Here is an 18,091-nt window from a genome sequence, read left to right on the forward strand (position 1 = left end):
CTCTGTGGACTACCCAGCCAGTGGAGGCTGCTGTGAGCACAGTGGTGGCTGTCCTCCGCCTTTCCTCTGCATCCCACACACACACCCTGTTCACCCCGCCACAGTGAACACCCGTCAGTCACGGTGTGCCCCTGTCCAGAAGGACCTCTCTATCCAGCTGCGGTTGGGGCCCTTTCTCCCACTGCATCTGGCTCAGCACACGGCTCGCTACCCTGCAGATGCTCACTGATTGACTTGTGTGCTTATATTCCACCAGCCGGGCTTATAGGTCAGTCACTATTGAACCAGGTCCTCTCCCTCTTTGAAATCTGTGTCGGCTCGCTCAGGCTTTTAAACATAGCTGGAGACCAAAGTACTTCTGATGCGTATAATAAAGTATTAAATTATATTATACTCTGACCACAATAGTGCAAGAAGAATGTATATGAAAAAGTAAACTAGAAGGCAATATGCTAAAATTCAGTCCTTCCGTTGTGTCAGGTTGGTAAATTGGTGATAAGATTCTAGGTTTGGTCATGTGCGTGTATTGCTTTTATAATGAAGATAATAATAATTTCTCTATCCTAGGAAAGAAACTACAGTATTTACTTGAACCATACCATGTTACTGAAAGCAATACTCTTACACTGTGGGATCCCAGAAGATAAACTCAATCAAGTCTATGTTATTCTGTATGATGCTGTGGTAAGCATTTAATTACGTTGATTTGATATTGAAGGAGAATAATAATAGTTCATGGGTATTTTCTTAGTGATGTAACCATGAAACTGAATTGGAACTTTTATCTCCTTCCCTTAGTGCTCTAAGGTAAAAGAACCGATTGGCTTTGATTCAGTGAACAATTAACAAGTGTTGGTTGAGCTTTTATTCTGTACTAAGCCTTGTGCTACTAGTGACCTCCAGGGTGTTTTTTTAAGGGTAACTTCTGAAGATTGAACTATCTTATTTAATTTAAAATATAATAGAGTTCTTCACTAACCTACTTCTTGAGGCAAAATAATCACTGAGTAGTTGGTCCTGATACTTGCCAGTAATAATTTTTAAAAAGAGTTAACCATTATTGAACGTATGCCATGCTCAATATTTATGTGCCAAGCATTGTTCTAAGCCCTTTACATGGATTAACTCGCTCTAATCTCACAAGCACTGTTACTGTCCTTTAGAGAGACCAAGAAAGGGAAGTGTTAGTTTTGAGAGTAAAAGACTTATGCCCTGCCCTTATTTCTTCCAACCTGTCTGAGCTTATCAGTAAAGTCATTTATAGACTTGGATTGGTTGAACTGGAGGAGACTGGTTTAGACCTCTCTTGGGGCCTCATTTATCACCTCCTTCCTATGGGACTAGGGCAGCATCACCTCCTGTTACTCTTCCTCATTTAGCCACATCACAGTGTTCGTTACTCTCTAGTATGTGTGCAAAGCCTGGAGGGGAAACGGTGAAAAGCTTAAATAGTATTATATATTACGGCGCCAGGATGGAATTGAATCCTTCTTATCTTTTCTAATTTCTTTTCATGTCAAATATTATTTATTATTATCCTATTTATTCTAAAGTAAGAACATCCAGGAGATTCAATAGCTAACAGTGCCAGACAGCCTATGCTTAAGGAAGGACGAGCAGGGGAAGTCCATAACGGCTTACTGTTTTCTGTACACTAAAAAGCTCAACTCGCTTTTCTTTTGTCTGCCAGGGACACATCAAGGGCCCTAACTTTACTGTTTGCTTCTTTGTGGTTCTTTTCTCCTCCCAAAGTGCTGCTGCTGTTTGGCAGGGACAGATACAACATAGTGTCAGAGAGACGCTGGCGGAAACCCTCGGGGATGGTGCAGAGGGCTTCCCATCACTCTTGTTCATATCCTACAGCCTGCCTGCCAGCGTGGGATGGCGCTCAGAGCCTGTCCACACATGGCTTTCATTAGGGGACGTGGATCAGTTGACTCCCTCCCAGCCCAACATAAGCACCCTGGTTAAGCCTGTCCACCTCTGAGTCACCTCACCATTCAGCAAGTGCAGCTCTCCCCTTATTAATTCTTTTATGTCAGGGGTATTCACATTTTAAAACAATGGTAGTTATAGTTTATGTGAATTGTGGAGGGAAAAAACGTTTTTTAATCAGAGTTAATCCATCTTTCATGATGAGGAGCCGTTTGTCCAAAATGAAGCGTTACACCTGTCAGAATTAGCCTGGAAATTGTATCTTGTTCGGGGCCAAATTTGGTGACTCTCATTGTTACCTTTTTCTGCCCCATTAGACCGAAAAGCTGACGAGGAGAGAAGTGGAAGCTAAATTTTGTAATCTGTCTTTGTCATCGAATAGTGTAAGTACATTTTAACAATGTGATTACAGCTCTCTCTGTAATTTTGTGGTACCAGAAAATGCCACCAAATTCTCGCCGCAGTAAGGCAGCAGTGCCCCCAGCTGCCTCAGATAATTTTCCCCTTGAGTGTTGATAGGTGCCATGGCAACGTCTGGGATTAGGGGAAGAGAAGCCAGTGTCATGATCAAAGAATGCCTCTCCATGCTGCCTCTTAATGTGCTGTAATCACCCTGCTTCTCCCTGATCACCAGATCCTTCTTTCTCACGCCTCTCGTGAAGGCTGTGCTTGGTGGGGCCTCCTGCTGAGGAGACCTCATACTGCTTGGCCTCTTCTGAAACAGATGCTTCAGGACTAGTTTGAGGCACAGGGCTCTGCAAAGTCATTTGGTTGTCCACCTCCCATGCTTCCCCCCCTGCCCCCTGGTCTTCTAACACCTCAGAGCTGCATTTAAAGCTCTTGCTTTTCTGGGCATTTCCTACTCCCAGAATCGTTCATTTGCTTGCATTGGCAATGAGGAAAATCTCACGGGGTAAACAGGTTTGTCATTTCTCTCTGTAGGCATCAGGTTGGGCTCAGATGTTTGACACAGTCACCCACACTTAACTCAGTCCCTGAAAAGCAAAAGACAACAGGGATTTCTTACCTTTTCCTGAATATTTATATAAGAGAAGATTTTTCTTTTTTTTTTTGCTTTCCCAGAACCCTTCTAGTCCTTGATCTGACACTCAATTACATAATCCTGTGGTGATGAGCAAAATTCACTTATGGGATAGATTAAAATATGATCGTACGGGGACTTCCCTGGTGGTCCAGTGGTTAGGACTTCGCCTTCCAATGCAGGGGCCAGGGGGTGGGGGTGGGTGCTGGTTCGATCCCTGGTCGGGGAGCTAGGGTCCCACATGGCTTGTGGCCAAAAAACCAAAAACATAAAACAGAAGCAATATTGTAACATTCAATAAAGACTTAAAAATATATATATATACGTGATCGTACGCAGGCCAGGCAGAGTCATTCAGATTTTGGGACACCTACAGTGTGTCAGGCACAGTGCTAGGGATATAAAGAGGAGTCAGTTGAAGAGTCCACAGACTGCTTTCAACTTCTTCATTCATATTGGCCTTTAAAAGCCATGAGGGGACCCATACAGCATGTTTCTACCCTCAGCTCTTTAAAACAACTTTCACAGGCACCGTGGTTTAAAGAAATCACTCAGATAGTTTGCAGGTTGGGAAAGTAAACCAGATACATACCACTAGGAGCTCTAGAAATTAAACCAGATTACATTTTAAATGTTAAATATTAGAGGAGATCTTAACAATTACAAAATGACCCAAAGGCATACTTTTCTAATATGAAGAAAAGTATTTTCATAATACCCTAGATGTGTACACAGCACATAGCCTGGGCAGAAATAGTCCTGTGTATAAATGACACAAAGGATCTGCCCAAGAAACTGCCCAGTTCAGTGACTCCTTGCCCAACCAGAGGTTCAAGCCCAAAAGGTTCTTTGAACTAATGTCACATTTCAAAATATTTCACACTTGCTCATGATAGCTGCCTTGGTGGCTAAAATGTCAGCTTCTTTGCTTTTTGCTAAATCTCTACCCACTAGTCATTTGATATTAAGCATTAATTTGAAGTTGTGTGTTTGATTAGTTCAAAATGGAAAAATTAGTATCTAATATAGGCATTTGGTACTTTCATTATTTTAAAAGGGAACTCTAAGGATACTAGAAAAGGGAGGAAAAATATTGCAGGAGAGTTTCAAATATCTGGCCCAGTCTTTGCATTTTACAGATGAGGCACCTAAGGTCCAAAGAGATACGTGACTTATCCCAAGCCACATGGAGTTAGTTGATGACAGGGTGAGAACCAAAATCTGGGGGTGTTAACTCCAGTGCTTCTGGTAGTTTATTAATGGGGTGATATAATGTTAAAATTTATTGAGAAGAAACAATTTTTTGTTAAGAAGAAAAAATAATTTAAAATCAAAGATGTAATTTTAAAATTAAAATTTTTTATCTTTAATATAGTAAAGAAATTATAGATTTTAACGCTTACGAATTTTTTTTAAATACAAGTGATTTATGATTATTAAACAAAGTCTTCATTCAGCTCTTTGGTTCCACGTGCCAACTTATAGATGAACTAGGTTCTGCCTGCATGTAGTCTCAAAGTAGCTATAATTTCGTTTCTTAGTTTCCACTTTAGCCCCTGGGACTCTTTTTTTCTGGTTTTACGATCATAGTTATTTCCTCTTTCACCTGCTGTGCGCCAGGGTCATTATTAGCCACTGTCCCCTCCTGGGGAAGACGAGGAGTACAGCTGGTGAGAGCTGGGATCTGGGGTGAGCTCTGAGCCAGAGAGAAGGAAGAATCGGGGGCTGCCTCTAGGAGATAGTATCCAAACTGCATCTCAAGGCTACAAATAGGAGCTATTCAAAGCGAGGACAGGGAATTCCTGGCTAATTCAGTGTAGTATTAGAACGAGTCAGACTTTGCCTTCCTGTCCCCCATTGACGTGCCTGTAGTAATGGAAATTCACGAGCATGAGGAAGGCAAAGAGGAGCAATACTGGCCTAAAAATATATAATGGAGGATCTGCTAGTACCAGGGTCTGCTCTGCTGGGGTCAGCATTTGCTATAAGTGTGTGTGACTAAAAATTAACTCTGAGTAGGTACCTAAAGCACTTCTGCAAGGTGCTTTAGAGTTTTGGAAAAGGATAATCCTTAGTCGGGATTGTGGGAAAGATTAAAATTACCCTTGACCACAAAATCCACCCTTTCGGAGGTACAAAAGCTCTGCCATGCTCCCCTGCGTGTAGGAAACACACTGCAAAGTGAGTCTTTCTTGCCGTGGATTTTGGAAGCTAACTGTGCCTCTTTGCTTTCCAGCTGTGTCGACTCTACAAATTTATTGAGCAGAAGGGAGAGCTGCAAGATCTGACACCAACAATAAATTCATTAATAAAACAGAAAACGGGTGTTGCCCAGTTGGTGCAGTATGGCTTAAAAGATCTAGAGGAGGTTGTGGGACTGTTGAAGAAACTTGGCATAAAGTTACAGGTTTGGCAACTGTTTGATTCTGGCAGCACAGATTTGTAGCATTAATAATAGCACAAGGAGGAAATGGGTTTTATTTTGTAACTGCTAGTAAGTTTTATTTTTCCAGAAGAACGCTGCTTTCTACATTTTGGAACATTTGATATCTAGTAACAATTTTGGCTTAAATCAATTTCTTTGCAAGCATCACAATTCCTATTGTGCAGCAGTCCTTATTATGTCAGCCTCAGAGAAGTGGTTATTCTTGAAGAGAACAGAGCTTCTCTTACTTGGCAGGCTGTAGTTTAAACAGACCGCGTGCCAGATCTCACTGAATATTTTGTTTATACTAAGTAGATTGTTCTGATGCTGACGATGGAAAACGGTGTCTTCAGCATTGCACATTCTAAATCTCGGGCCCTTGACACGTTTGTATGGCATTTCCCTTGGCAGGTCTTGATCAATTTGGGCTTGGTTTACAAAGTGCAACAGCACAGCGGAATCATCTTCCAGTTTGTGGCGTTCATCAGACGGAGGCAAAGGGCTATATCTGAAATCCTTGCAGCTGGTGGCAGATATGACCTGCTGGTGAGGGCTGGCCCTGTGTTTGTTGATGTGTTCTGACTTGATTTCATTTCTTCCTCGACTCGTTATTTTGAAATTTTTCAAAACTACAGAAAAATTGAACCACTGGTATAATTGAGCACCTATACATATTTCACCTAGGAGTAGAAATGTCTTGTGAACTACATTTGTAATGTTTTCAGCTTTCATTTAAACAACTATAGGTTTACAGGATGTTGCAAAGATAGTACAGAGAGGTCTTGTATATATTTCACCCAGTTGCTTCCAAAAAGCTGGCATAACTATAATAAAATACCAAACCCAGGAAGTGGACATCCATACACTGTATGTGTCTAATTCTGCGCCATTTTTATCACATGTACAGATTCCCATAACTACCACCACAACTAAGATACAGTACAAATGGAATATAGAACCTTACCTCCGTGTCCCTTACCCCATCCCCCATTTATAATTGTCTTAAATATTTCCTCAGCATACATTGAGGTCCACATCAGACAGTGTTGCGCTTTTTGCTTCCAATGTCAAACTCTGAGGAACTCAAGAAAGTCTGCTGTATTTACCCAAAATTTGGGGGTTCTGATGAGAAATCTGCTGTTATTTGAATTATTTTTCCCGTATAGGAAAGATGATTCTCACTCGATGCTTTTAAGATTTTTTTTTGGTCTGTCTTTAGTTTGAAGTTTAATTATGATGTATCTTGGCATGACTTTCTTTGGATTTGTCTTGTTTTGGATTTTCTCAGGTCCTTGAATCTATAGGTTTGTCTTTTGCTAATGTGGGTCCCCCACCAAGCCCCAGCAGGTATCAGAGAAGGCTAAATGGGGAGCCAGGATTTTCATATCTGCCTGGGGGCAGTGCCCCCCACGCCCCCACCAGCAGAGTCAGTGGAGGCCAGGATCCCCGACTTCCACCCACACCCAAGCAGTAACAAGGTTCCCCCCCCTGCTGGGGTGGTGCCAGAGGAGGCTGAGTGGGAAGCTGAAACCTTCACCACTATCCAGCATAGTATCAGAGGAGGAGTGTTTCAGGCATTATTTCTTCTACAGTGTTCTCAGCTTTACCTTCTTTTTTCTCTCCTTCTAGGACACTGATGACACAAATGTTATGCTCCTGTGGTTCTGGGACATTCTGCTTTACAGTCTGTTTTCTCTGTTGTTTAGATTGATTTTTATCTTCAATTTCTCTATTTCCACTGTTATCTCCGTTTATGCTATTGGGCCAATCCAGTGAATTTTTTGTCTTCTGCTTCTTTGCTGAGACCTTCCGTTGTTTTTATTTGTTTCGAGCCTATTTATAATGCTTGTTGTAGCATTTTTATGCTGGTTGCTTTAAAATCCTTGCCAGATAATTCCAACATCTATGTCATCTTGTTAGTGCCTGTTGATTTTCTGATTCACTTTGAGATCCTGGTTCCTGTTGTGATACGTGATTTTCAGTTGTATTCCGGACATTTTGAGTCTTACGTGATGAGATTGTGGAACTTCCCTAGATCTTCTGGTTTAGGAGGTCTCCTCTGATACTGTACCGGGGGGGCGGGGCAAGGGAGGGGGTGGCATTTTGCTGCTGTCGGTTGCGGGTGAAGATCCAGGTTTCTCACTCGGCCTCCCTCTACATCCGGAGCGTGGGACGGGTGCCTTGTTACCGCTTCACACACACCTCCACTGAGAGTATAGTGGAGGGGTGGGGGCATGGGGGAGCTGGCAGGTGGCCTTGTTACCGCTGGATAGTGGTGAAGGTTCCAGCTTCCCACTCAGCCTCCTCCGGCACTGCCCCAGAGGGGAGGAGGGCCTGGTTACTTCTTGGGTGTGGGTGGAAGTCGGGGATCCTAGGGGTCCTGGTCTCCACTGACACCGCTGGGGGAAGCATTACTCTCAGGCGGATACGAAAGCCCTGGCTCCCCATTTAGTTTTCTCAGACGCCGCCCTGCTGGGACTTGGCGGGGGCCTCCTTACATCTGGGAAAGGGTGAATGTGTTGGCCCACACTCAGCCTTTGTGAGTGGGAGTGTCTGTGCTTTTTCTGTGATGTTTGACTGGAGCAGGGCAGATCTTGTCTAAAAGTTTTCTGTCTTGCTGGGTTGCCCCTTTCTTGGTCTTTTGACCAGAGACAGCAGCTTTGCCTTGGGGCTCTCTTGTTTGTTCTCCTCGGCGTTTCTGGGTTGACAGTTTCTCCAGCACCCAGTCCAGAGTATATGAGGCAAAAACCAAACCCAGGGAACTCACCACATGTCGTTCCTCAGATCCCATGGTCCCTGGTCAGCCTGCCATCTTCTCTCCACTTTCAGAGTTGTCTTATGTTTGTTTTATATGTAATGTCCAGGGGCTTTAGCTTAGCAGGAGGAATAGGGAGAAATGTACCTACCCATCTTGGTCTAGAACCTATGTATGCAACTTTAAATTGTCTAGTAACATAAAGTAAGTAAAAAGAAAAAGGTGGAATTAATTGTAATAATATATTTTATTTAACCCAATATATCCCAAATAATATGTAAGCATGTAATCAAAATTTTTTTAATTATTAAGGAGTTATTTTACATTTTTTTCTACATCTTTATAATTAGCATTTATTTAACCCAGTATACCCAGAATACTATTTCAATGTATAATCAAACATTTAAAAATTATTAAGGAGCTAATTTACATTCTTTTCCATTCTGAGTCTTTGCAACCAGTGTGTTTTACATATACAGCACATGTGAATTCAGATTAGACATTTCAAATGCTCAAGCCCCATGTGGTTAGTGGCTGCCAGATTGAACAGTGCAGAGCTAGATGCAACATTCATCAACATTCACGAAGTGACATGTGTGCTTGCTCTTCTCTCTTGCTACACACACACACACACACACACACACACACACACAAACTTTATTTTGTTGAACCCTTTGATAAGTTGCTGTTAGAGTGCAAATCATTGCTTTTCCTATAATCACACTTTCGTCTCCATTTCATAAGCAGAGCTGTGTGTCTCTCTCCACAGATTCCCCTGTTTAGAGGACCACAGGCTCTGGGGCCGGTTCCTACTGCCATTGGGGTCAGCATAGCCATAGACAAGATAACTGCTGCTGTCCTCAACATGGAAGAACCTGTAAGTTCCAGCTTTGCTTCCCAGTGTGCTTTGAGATGTCTTTCATTTTGTAGTCATACACATGGAGCCTCAGATGTGGTAGCTATAGACTGAGGTTTTGGGAGATTACCTTTGCCGTGCGTGAGAGACAAGCCTAAGTCTTGGTGTGAGTACTTAGCCTCTGCTTTTAGCTGGGGGACCTTAGTCCACTAGCCTTACTCTCCTCCTCTGTAATATGCTATGTAAATGTGAGATATTACACTTGTTAGCAGACTCACATCAAAGCCCTTTGTTCATAAATACAGCTGTACTCTACAAAGCTAGAAATGGTTTTTTCCCTATGTTTCAGGCAAGATTAGTTTTCCCAGAGAAAAAGAATGTCTTTCTGATGACTTAGAAATAATTTCAACTACTCTATCTTAAAAGACTAATATAAAAGTTTTTTGACTGTGTCTTTTTTTTTAACCATGTCATTTGAAGCGAAGTCTTTTGCATTTATGTCACTGTACACGATTTTAAGATGCCTGTTTTCACATGAGCGCTGCCTCCTTGGCCTCACATATATGCCCACAGTCTCCCTCCTCTAAATGTAATCACTCTGTTTCTGATACAGGTTACAGTAAGCTCTTGTGACCTCCTCGTTGTAAGTGTTGGCCAGATGTCCATGTCCAGGGCCATCAACCTAACCCAGAAACTCTGGTCAGCGGGAATCACAGCAGAAATCATGTATGACTGGTCACAGGTAATGAGACAAAAAGCACCTGTGAGTGGAGTGCACAGAGTCGTGGCTTCAATAGCAAATCATCCTCTACGGCTTTAGTTTCTGCCAAACTCTTCATCTCTGTGGATTCAGTTGCTTCCTCTATGAGTTTCTGATTGCTGCCGTAACAAATTACCATAAACTTAGTGGTCTAAAACAACACTTATTTATTATCTTACGTTTCTGGAATTCAGAAGGCTGAAATCAGTTTCACTGGGTTAAAATCAAGGGGTCTGATAAGGCTGGTTCCTCCTGAAGACATTAGGAGCAGAATCCACTTCCTTGCCTTTTCCAGCTCCTAGAAGCCTCCTGCATTCCTGCTCATGGCCCCTTCCTCCATCTTCAAACTCAGCAGGGTAGCATCTTCTTTCCTCTCTACGCTATGCTTCTGTCCTTCCATCTCTAACTGATCCTCCTGTCTCCCTTTTACCAGGACCCTTGTGATTATACTGGGCCCATCCAGATAACCCAGGATAATCTCATCTCAAGGTCTTTAACTTTATTCAATCTGCAAAGTCCCTTTTACCATATAAGGTAACATAGTCACAGGTTCCCAGGGATTAGGATGGGGACATCTTTATGGGGCCATTATCCAGCCTAGCACACTTCCCAAAGGCATTCTGTGTTTAGTGTGTTTGTAGCTTTATATCTTCAGACCTCCCACAGCAGGCCTAACACTTGCTTTGGGTTCCACACCCAGAGTGAGGAAAATGGCACCGCTGAGCACCTGCCTACCCTTTAGAAAGGGGGGCCTTTCGACGACTAACTTCTGTACAAGCAGATCACAGAAGGGGCTGCACTTCCAGGTGGTCCTCCGAGTTGTACACACGTTCAGCCACACTCGTGGTGCCCCAGAGAGTGAAGAGATGCCCAGGGAAACAGAACCCCGCCCTCCCACCTGCTTCTTCCACACTACCTGCCAAGAGCTGCTGCTGTCCATTTTTGTATGTGTTACGTAAAAATTGATATCAGAAGTATGCTGAGCAATAAATTGTAGTCATTTGACAGAACAGTGTCCTGTGCCATTTGTTTACTTGTTTCATAAATTGTTAGAGAAGTGTTCTGTCCTAAAGTAAAATTTCAAGCTCAGTAACGGTGACTTCAGCCCTGCACAGGGGCATCCCCTGCAGGCTTCTCTGCTCTCATGCTTCTTTGCTTTATGCTTCAGTTCTGCTTTTCACCTTCTACTATTTCTTTTGTTGCCTTTGCTTTCCCCAAAGGCCTTTTCACTCTGCGTGTGTGTGTGTGTGTGTGTAATTTTTGGCACCTTCTATCAAGATGTGAAGCTTCTGAAAACCTCTTACTGTGTCCTGACCACATTGAATCACATGGCCCCTTAGAACAATAGTGAAAGCAAGGAAAGCAAAGGAAGTCTTATTCCTCCTTTGAATTCTGTACTCTTCTTGCTTAATATTTAAATATTTATATAAACCCTGAAATCAGCACGTTTAGTTATTCACTTTGAGAATCCACTGAACACAGTGTTTTCATTCTCGTTAATTACTTGAAGCTGTTCCAGCTGCTCTGTGCTTATTTGTTTCAGTCCCAAGAGGAGTTACAAGAGTACTGCAGACATCATGAAATCACCTATGTGGCCCTTGTCTCCGATAAAGAAGGAAACCATGTCAAGGTAAAGACCAGAGGAAATCTTTCACAATTCAACAGTCAGATTTCCCAAACAGTATTAACCGTGGAGCACCCAACCTTCCCACTGAGGTCCTGCCCTTAGTTGTGGGGTGGAAATACATTATTTCATTCTCCTTTTGAATTGCTAGGCCTGTTTTTGGAGAAAGTGTATAAAATAAGGAAGAGAGAATCTGAATCTAAACACTTTTTTTTGAACTCAAAAAAATATAAAAATTAAAACACTATGGCTAGTTTTTTTCCCTACTTTTTTCCCCTTGTTCCCTTTGACCATCTAAGAAAATAATAACTATAGCTGATACTTGCTGGTCAGCATATCCTCTGGCTACTTCCTAACCAATTCTACTATGTTGCATTTAACTAAAAATGCTCATCCCACTACTGGGCATGTACCCTGAGAAAACCATAATTCAAAAAGAGTCATGTACCCCAATGTTCATTTGCAGCACTATTTACAATAGCCAGGACATGGAAACAACCTAAGTGTCCATTGACAGATGAATGGATAAAGAAGATGTGGCACATATATACAATGGAATATTACTCAGCCATAAAAAGAAATGAAATTGAGTTATTTGTAGTGAGGTGGATGGACCTAGAGTCTGTCATACAGAGGAAAGTAAGTCAGAAAGAGAAAAACATACCGTGTGCTAACACATATATATGGAATCTAAAAAAAAAAAAAAACAAAAGAGGCTCTGACGAATCTAGGGGCAGGACAGGAATAAAGACGCAGACGTAGAGAATGGACTTGAGGACACAGGGAGGGGGAAGGGTAAGCTGGGACGAAATGAGAGAGTGGCACTGACATATATACACTATCAAATGTAAAACAGAAAGCTAGTGGGAAGCAGCCGCATCGCACAGGGAGGTCAGCTCAGTGCTTTGTGACCACCTAGAGGGGTGAGATAGGGAGGGTGGGAGGGAGATGCAAAAGGGAGGGGATATGGGGATATATGTATACATATAGCTGATTCACTTTGTTGTACAGCAGAAACTAACACACCATTGTAAAGCAATTATACTCCAATAAAGATGTTAAAAATATATATACCCAACCAAAAATAAATAAATAAAAATGTTCATAAATATATCACCTCATAACCTTTATTTCTGTTTTTAAAGGGAAAAAAATCAACATATTTTCCCCTTGTTTTTCTCCAATAACGTCTTTTTCTGGTTTTTATAGCAGAGTGATGTTGGCTTCATAAATTAGTAGGATCTTCTGTTCTCTGGACAACTTTGTGTAGAATCGGTATTATTTCATCCTCAAATATTTGGTAGAGTTCCTCAAATATTTGGTAAAACCACAGGGGCCTAGATAAAGAGCTATCAGATTGCCTCTTTCTCCTTAAATGAGTTTTGGTAGTTTGTATCTTTCTCAGAATGTTTCCATTTCACCTAAGTTTTCAGATATTCCCTTTCACTATCTGTAGGATCTATAGTGATATCCCCTCTTTCATTCCTGAGATTGGTAATTTATATCTTCCCTTTTTCTCCCCTGATCACTCTGGCTGGAGATTTATCAATTTTGTCTTTTCAGAAAACTAGCTTTTGATGTCATTGACTTTTCTCTATTTTTTGTTCATTCGTTTCCTCTTTTATTGATTTCCATTCTTTTTTTTTTCTTCAATCTGCTAAATTTGGATTTAGAGACAGTCCCTAACTGAAGTTTGCTTTGTATCCACTCCAACAATCCCTGCCTTTGAATTGAAGTGGTTACACCATTAATATGAGGTGCAGTTATTGAAATGGTTGGGTTTAAATCTACCATTTTACTATTTGTTTTCTGTTTGTTCCAACTGTTCTTTTCTTCCATTTTTTTCTTTTCATGCCTTCTTTTTAGATTGAATAGCGTTTATTCCATTTTATCTCTACTATTGGTTTACTAACTATAACTCTTATTTTTGGTGGGATTCTTTTTAGAAACTTCTCTAGAGTTTATAGTATACGTCTTTAACATATTACATTCTACCTTCAAAAATATTATATGCCTTCATATATTGTTGTAAGAACCTTAAAACAATATTTCCATTTCCCCTCTATCATCCTTTGTGCTATTGTTGCCAATATTTTTCTACATATGTTATTAACTTCATAGTACATTGTAAGTATTTTGCTTTTAATTAGTCAGTTATCTTTTAAAGAGGTTTTAAAAGAAGGGAGGAATGTCCTTTATATTTACCATTTCTAGAACTGTTTATTCCTTTGTGTTCAGCCAGCTATCATTCTGATTTCATTTTCTTTATGCCTGAAGAATTTCCTAATATTTCTGACTAGTGATGGTAATGAATTCTCTCAACTGTTACTGGTCTGAGAAAGTCTTCATTTTACCTTCATTTTTGAGAGGTAATTTTTCTGTGTATAGAATTCACAACTTACATTTGTTTCTTTTTGCACTTTGAACACAGGTTTTATTGTTTTCTGACCTGATAGTTTCTGTTTAAAAGTCTGCTTTGATCCTCTGTTTATAATGTTTCTTTTTATTTTCTGGCACCTTTTAAGGTTTTCTTTTGTCACTGGTTTACTGCAGTCTGAATGTGACGTGCCTCAGTGTGATGCTCTCTATGCTCTAATACTTGGTATTAGAACTGTAGATTTGAACTGTAAATTTATAGTTTTCATCAAATTTGGAAACTTTTCAGACATTATTTCTTCAAATATTGTTCTGTCCCTTTTCCTTCGGGGACTCTGATTACAGTATGTTAATCATTTGCTCTTGCCCCTCACTGAGGCTCTGTTTTTGGTGGGTTTTGTTTGTTTTTTCTCGCTCTCTATGCTTTATTCTGGATCATTCACATGTTTTCTGCAATATCTTAAATGCTATTAATCCCATACAGTGCATTTCTTGTTTCAGATATTGTAGTGTTTTCATCTGTACAAGTTACATTTGTGTCTTTTTTTTTTAATGTCTTCCATTTCTCTCCTCATCACGGTTCTTGTTTCCTTTATATTCTTTATAAGATTTATAATAGTCACTTTTAATTCCATCATCTTGACATTTCTGGTCTGTTTCTGTCTGTTGATGTTTCTCCTGGTTATGAGTTGTATTTTCCTTCTACTTTGTATGCCCAGTCATTTTTGGTTGGTTGTTGGACATTATGAATTTTACATTTTTTGGTGCTGGGTTTTCTTATGTTCCTGTAACTACTGCTGGACTCTGTTCTGGGATGTAGTTAAGACCCTTGGATTCTGTTGACCAGGCTTGACTTTACGCTGCCCGGGCAGCCTTTAGTCTAGGTCTAATTTAGCCCCACTCCAAAGGCAGTGCCCTTTGGAGGATTCAGCCTGAGGCCCCATGTGTCATGAGGTCTCTCTACTCTGGTAAGAACAAGAACTATTCCTGGCCCTGTGGATCTCAGAAATTATTATGCCTACTCATGTCTGCTGGTTGTTTCCCCAGCCTTGGATAGTTCCCTCTCACCCATGCACAGATCACTTCTGTTTCAAAGATGTGAGTGGACTTCTCTGCAGAGCTTCAGAAATCTTTCTTTCTCTGTGTGTAGCTCCCTCCTCTTCAGTCCTCTGCCCCACAGTTTCTAGCCATCGTGGCCTCCCTAAACTGCAGTCTCCCCAGCTCGGCAAGACTCCTGGCCTCTGTTGAGCTTCCTCCTCCCTGCCCTGCCATCTGCAGACTTCCTCAACACGGTGATCTGGGACACTTGTAGACTCACTTTGTTTGTTTCCCTCCTCTCGGGATAACAGTCCTCCACTGGTTGTTGTCCAATGTCTGAAAAACATTGTTTATATATTTTGTCTGGTTTTCTAGTTGTTTAAGGTAGAAAGGCAGTTGTTATAGTAGTTACTTCTTCATGGGAACATTTGTAACTCCTCACTACTAGTCTGCTTGTTAGTCACAAAATCATAAATGACCCTAAGTCCTACCAATCAAGCGCCTTCCAGAGCAGTGATTGTTCCTGTAATATTACCAAAAGATGATCGTCTAGCCTCTGCTGGATAATTCCAGCATCGTAACCCACTGCTATAATGATTAGCAAATTTTAAAAACTTGAATCAGAATCTGCTTCCCCAAATTTACATTCACTGGTCCTAATTCTGCCCTCCAGAATGGTCAATATAACAAGTCTAATTCTTCCTCCTTCTCTTACTACCATCACATAAATTTTAGGAGACCACTGCCATGCCACTTTAAGTGTCCTCTTTTCTGGTTTAAACATTCCAGTTACTTAAGCCATTCCTCATAATGTGATTTCCAAATCCTTGACCCTCCTAGTTAACCTCCTCTAGACACACTTAACTTTGTCAATGTCTGTCCTTAAATGTGATACTAGAATTCTACAGAGTGCTCTAAGCATGTTCTGACTAAATGAGGAGGGTCTGTGACCTCTCTCAATCTAGATAACATATTTCTCCTAATACAGCCTACAAGTGAACTAACTTTAGCAACCATGCAGTTCTTTTGGCTCATCCTGAATTTATCATCAACTAAAACCCACTGGCCTTTTCACAGTCCTCACCATGTCTGACCAGCCTTCTACAATGAGGCTTGATGACAGGACTTCATATTTATTGCTGTTAAATGTGATGTTGTTCATTTTAGTACACTGTTCCAGCCCATCCAGCTCTGTTGACTCTTCTGCCTCTGTTAATGGTGGGTCAATAGCATCATCTTCATATTTGAAGAGCAAGACATCACTTCATTCACCCACTTAGCAAGTGCATTATTAAGCATTCACAGTATAGGAGGGATTGAATTTAGGGCCACGAGGGATGCAGGGATATTTAAGCCACAGGTCCTGCTGTCAAGGCTCCTGTAACCCAGCAGGGAACAGAAGACATTCATGCACGATTGTGAGCTCGAAAATGCTCAATGCCATGGGAGTCCAACAAGAAAGTTCTCTGAGGTTTCATCAGCCTGAGAGGTTACTACAGAGGTAGCAGGGAAGTCTTCAGAATGGAGGTGGGATTAATGCTGGACCCTCATGGATGGGCAGGATATAGGTACATGCTAAAAAGGCCTTTTAAGCAAAGGAATAGCAGTGGTAATGTAGTTCTTTCAGTAGAATTGTCCCAAAGATAGAGGCAGGCCAGCAGAGAACTCTTCTGGTATTACCCTGATTAGTCCATTTGGGGTAAAGCAGGATTGTGGAGAAGGGTACTTCAGCAGGAGAGAATGGTTCTAGCTAGATCAAGGAGAGACAGAATGCCCAGCCAAGGAATTTGGACTTGTTTTAGCAGTTAGGGGGGAGCCAGGGTATGTTTTTGGACAGAAGGGGACATCAGGGTGTATATGAGAAAAATTCATCTGCAGGGATATGTAGCATGGAATGGAGTGAGGGATACTTGGAGATGCAGTAGCTGAGGGCAGAATATCAGGCTATCCCAAGCCAAGGCAGGGTGCTGGCCATGGGAGTGAAGATGAAAAGATAGGCACTGTAAAAGTGGGATGACTGGACTAGGGTTTGGAAAGGAGGGAGCAAGGAGTTGTAGAAACCTTGGTGACTGACCCGAGATGTTTAAGAGGGAAAATATGGGAAAGAATCAAATGAAATAGGAGCTGGTTTGTCTTGGCCTTTTTTTTTTTTTTAAATTCTGTCATCTATAATCTATTCTGATCTAGACCAGGGTTTCTCAGCAGCCGCATTTTGACATTTGGGGCTAGATACTTCTTTGTGGGGCTGCTGTCTCGTGTGTTGTAGGATGTCTAGCAGCATCCCTAGCGTCTACCCACTAGATGCCAGTAGCGCCCCCCTCAGCTGTCACAACCACAGGTGTCTCTAATCATTGCCAGATGTCCTGTGGGGAGCAAAATCACCCCTGGTTAAGAGCCATCAACCTAAACTGTTGACTTAGTAGACTTACTATAGTACTCTTCAGCCTGTTGGCTTCAGAAATGATGGATCTGTTTCATTCTTTTTAAGGTTAAGTCTTTTGAGAAGGAAAGGCAAACAGAGAAACGTGTGCTGGAGTCTGATCTCGTGGACCATGTTGTACAGAAACTGAGGACTAAAGTCAGTGATGAAAGGACTATCAGGTAACTTAGTAAACAAAAGCCCAGAAAACCAGCTGCAACTGCCTATCTAGAATTACCATACATTTATTTTAAAAGTCAGTTTGATCCTTTTGGGAAATAAGGATGAGTCAGGTTAACTTATATTGAACCATTCTATTGCTTCTGAGTAACTCAGCAGTTTAAGTATATGACTCCCTACGTAAGACTAGTCATAACTGACTTTCAACATTTGTCCTTCATAACATGTCAGAAAAAATTTTATCATTTTGAAAAGCCTAAGGAACCAAAATCTATCTGCCATTACCTTATTTGGTCTGTTAATCAGTGAATTTCAGTAGTGTTTTGTCAGTGGTTTTGAAAGATCTAATATTCTGGGAGATTATAATATTCTAGGAAAAGATCTCACATACTCATCATAGGAATGCAAATTGGTTCAACTCTCTGGATAGGAATTTAACAAAGTTAAAAGCCTAAAAACTAAAACTTAAAAAAAAAAAAAATTGACCCAGCAATTCCAGTTTAGGAATTTATAGTAAAATTATTCCATAGGGATATGTACAAAGATGTCTATCAAGGCACTGTTTATAATAGCAGTTCTCAAACTTTTTGGTTTCAGAACCCCTTTATACCTTTAAAAATTATTTGAGGACCCCAAAGAGCTTTGTTTATGTGGATTATATCTATCAATAATTTCTATGTT

The 18,091-nt window shown here is 41.1% G+C and overlaps 1 protein-coding gene across 6 annotated transcripts in view; it reads left to right on the plus strand.

Moving 5' to 3' along the window:
* EIF2AK4 (eukaryotic translation initiation factor 2 alpha kinase 4) overlaps positions 1 to 18,091 on the plus strand; it is a 115,048-nt gene that overhangs the window by 88,574 nt on the left and 8,383 nt on the right. For 4 of the 6 annotated variants that reach the window (XM_019935274.3, XM_019935276.3, XM_033851439.2 and 1 more), the window contains 8 exons: positions 568 to 684; positions 2,253 to 2,318; positions 5,214 to 5,384; positions 5,814 to 5,948; positions 8,927 to 9,034; positions 9,627 to 9,755; positions 11,317 to 11,403; positions 17,300 to 17,412. In XM_019935274.3, coding sequence (XP_019790833.1) covers positions 568 to 684; positions 2,253 to 2,318; positions 5,214 to 5,384; positions 5,814 to 5,948; positions 8,927 to 9,034; positions 9,627 to 9,755; positions 11,317 to 11,403; positions 17,300 to 17,412 — 926 coding nt within the window. The remainder of the gene's footprint in view (positions 1 to 567; positions 685 to 2,252; positions 2,319 to 5,213; positions 5,385 to 5,813; positions 5,949 to 8,926; positions 9,035 to 9,626; positions 9,756 to 11,316; positions 11,404 to 17,299; positions 17,413 to 18,091) is intronic. The other 2 variants (XM_019935275.3, XM_073800730.1) reach the window with 2 other exon arrangements.

Source organism: Tursiops truncatus, chromosome 2, assembly GCF_011762595.2.
Source record: "Tursiops truncatus isolate mTurTru1 chromosome 2, mTurTru1.mat.Y, whole genome shotgun sequence".
Lineage (NCBI taxonomy): Eukaryota > Metazoa > Chordata > Mammalia > Artiodactyla > Delphinidae > Tursiops > Tursiops truncatus.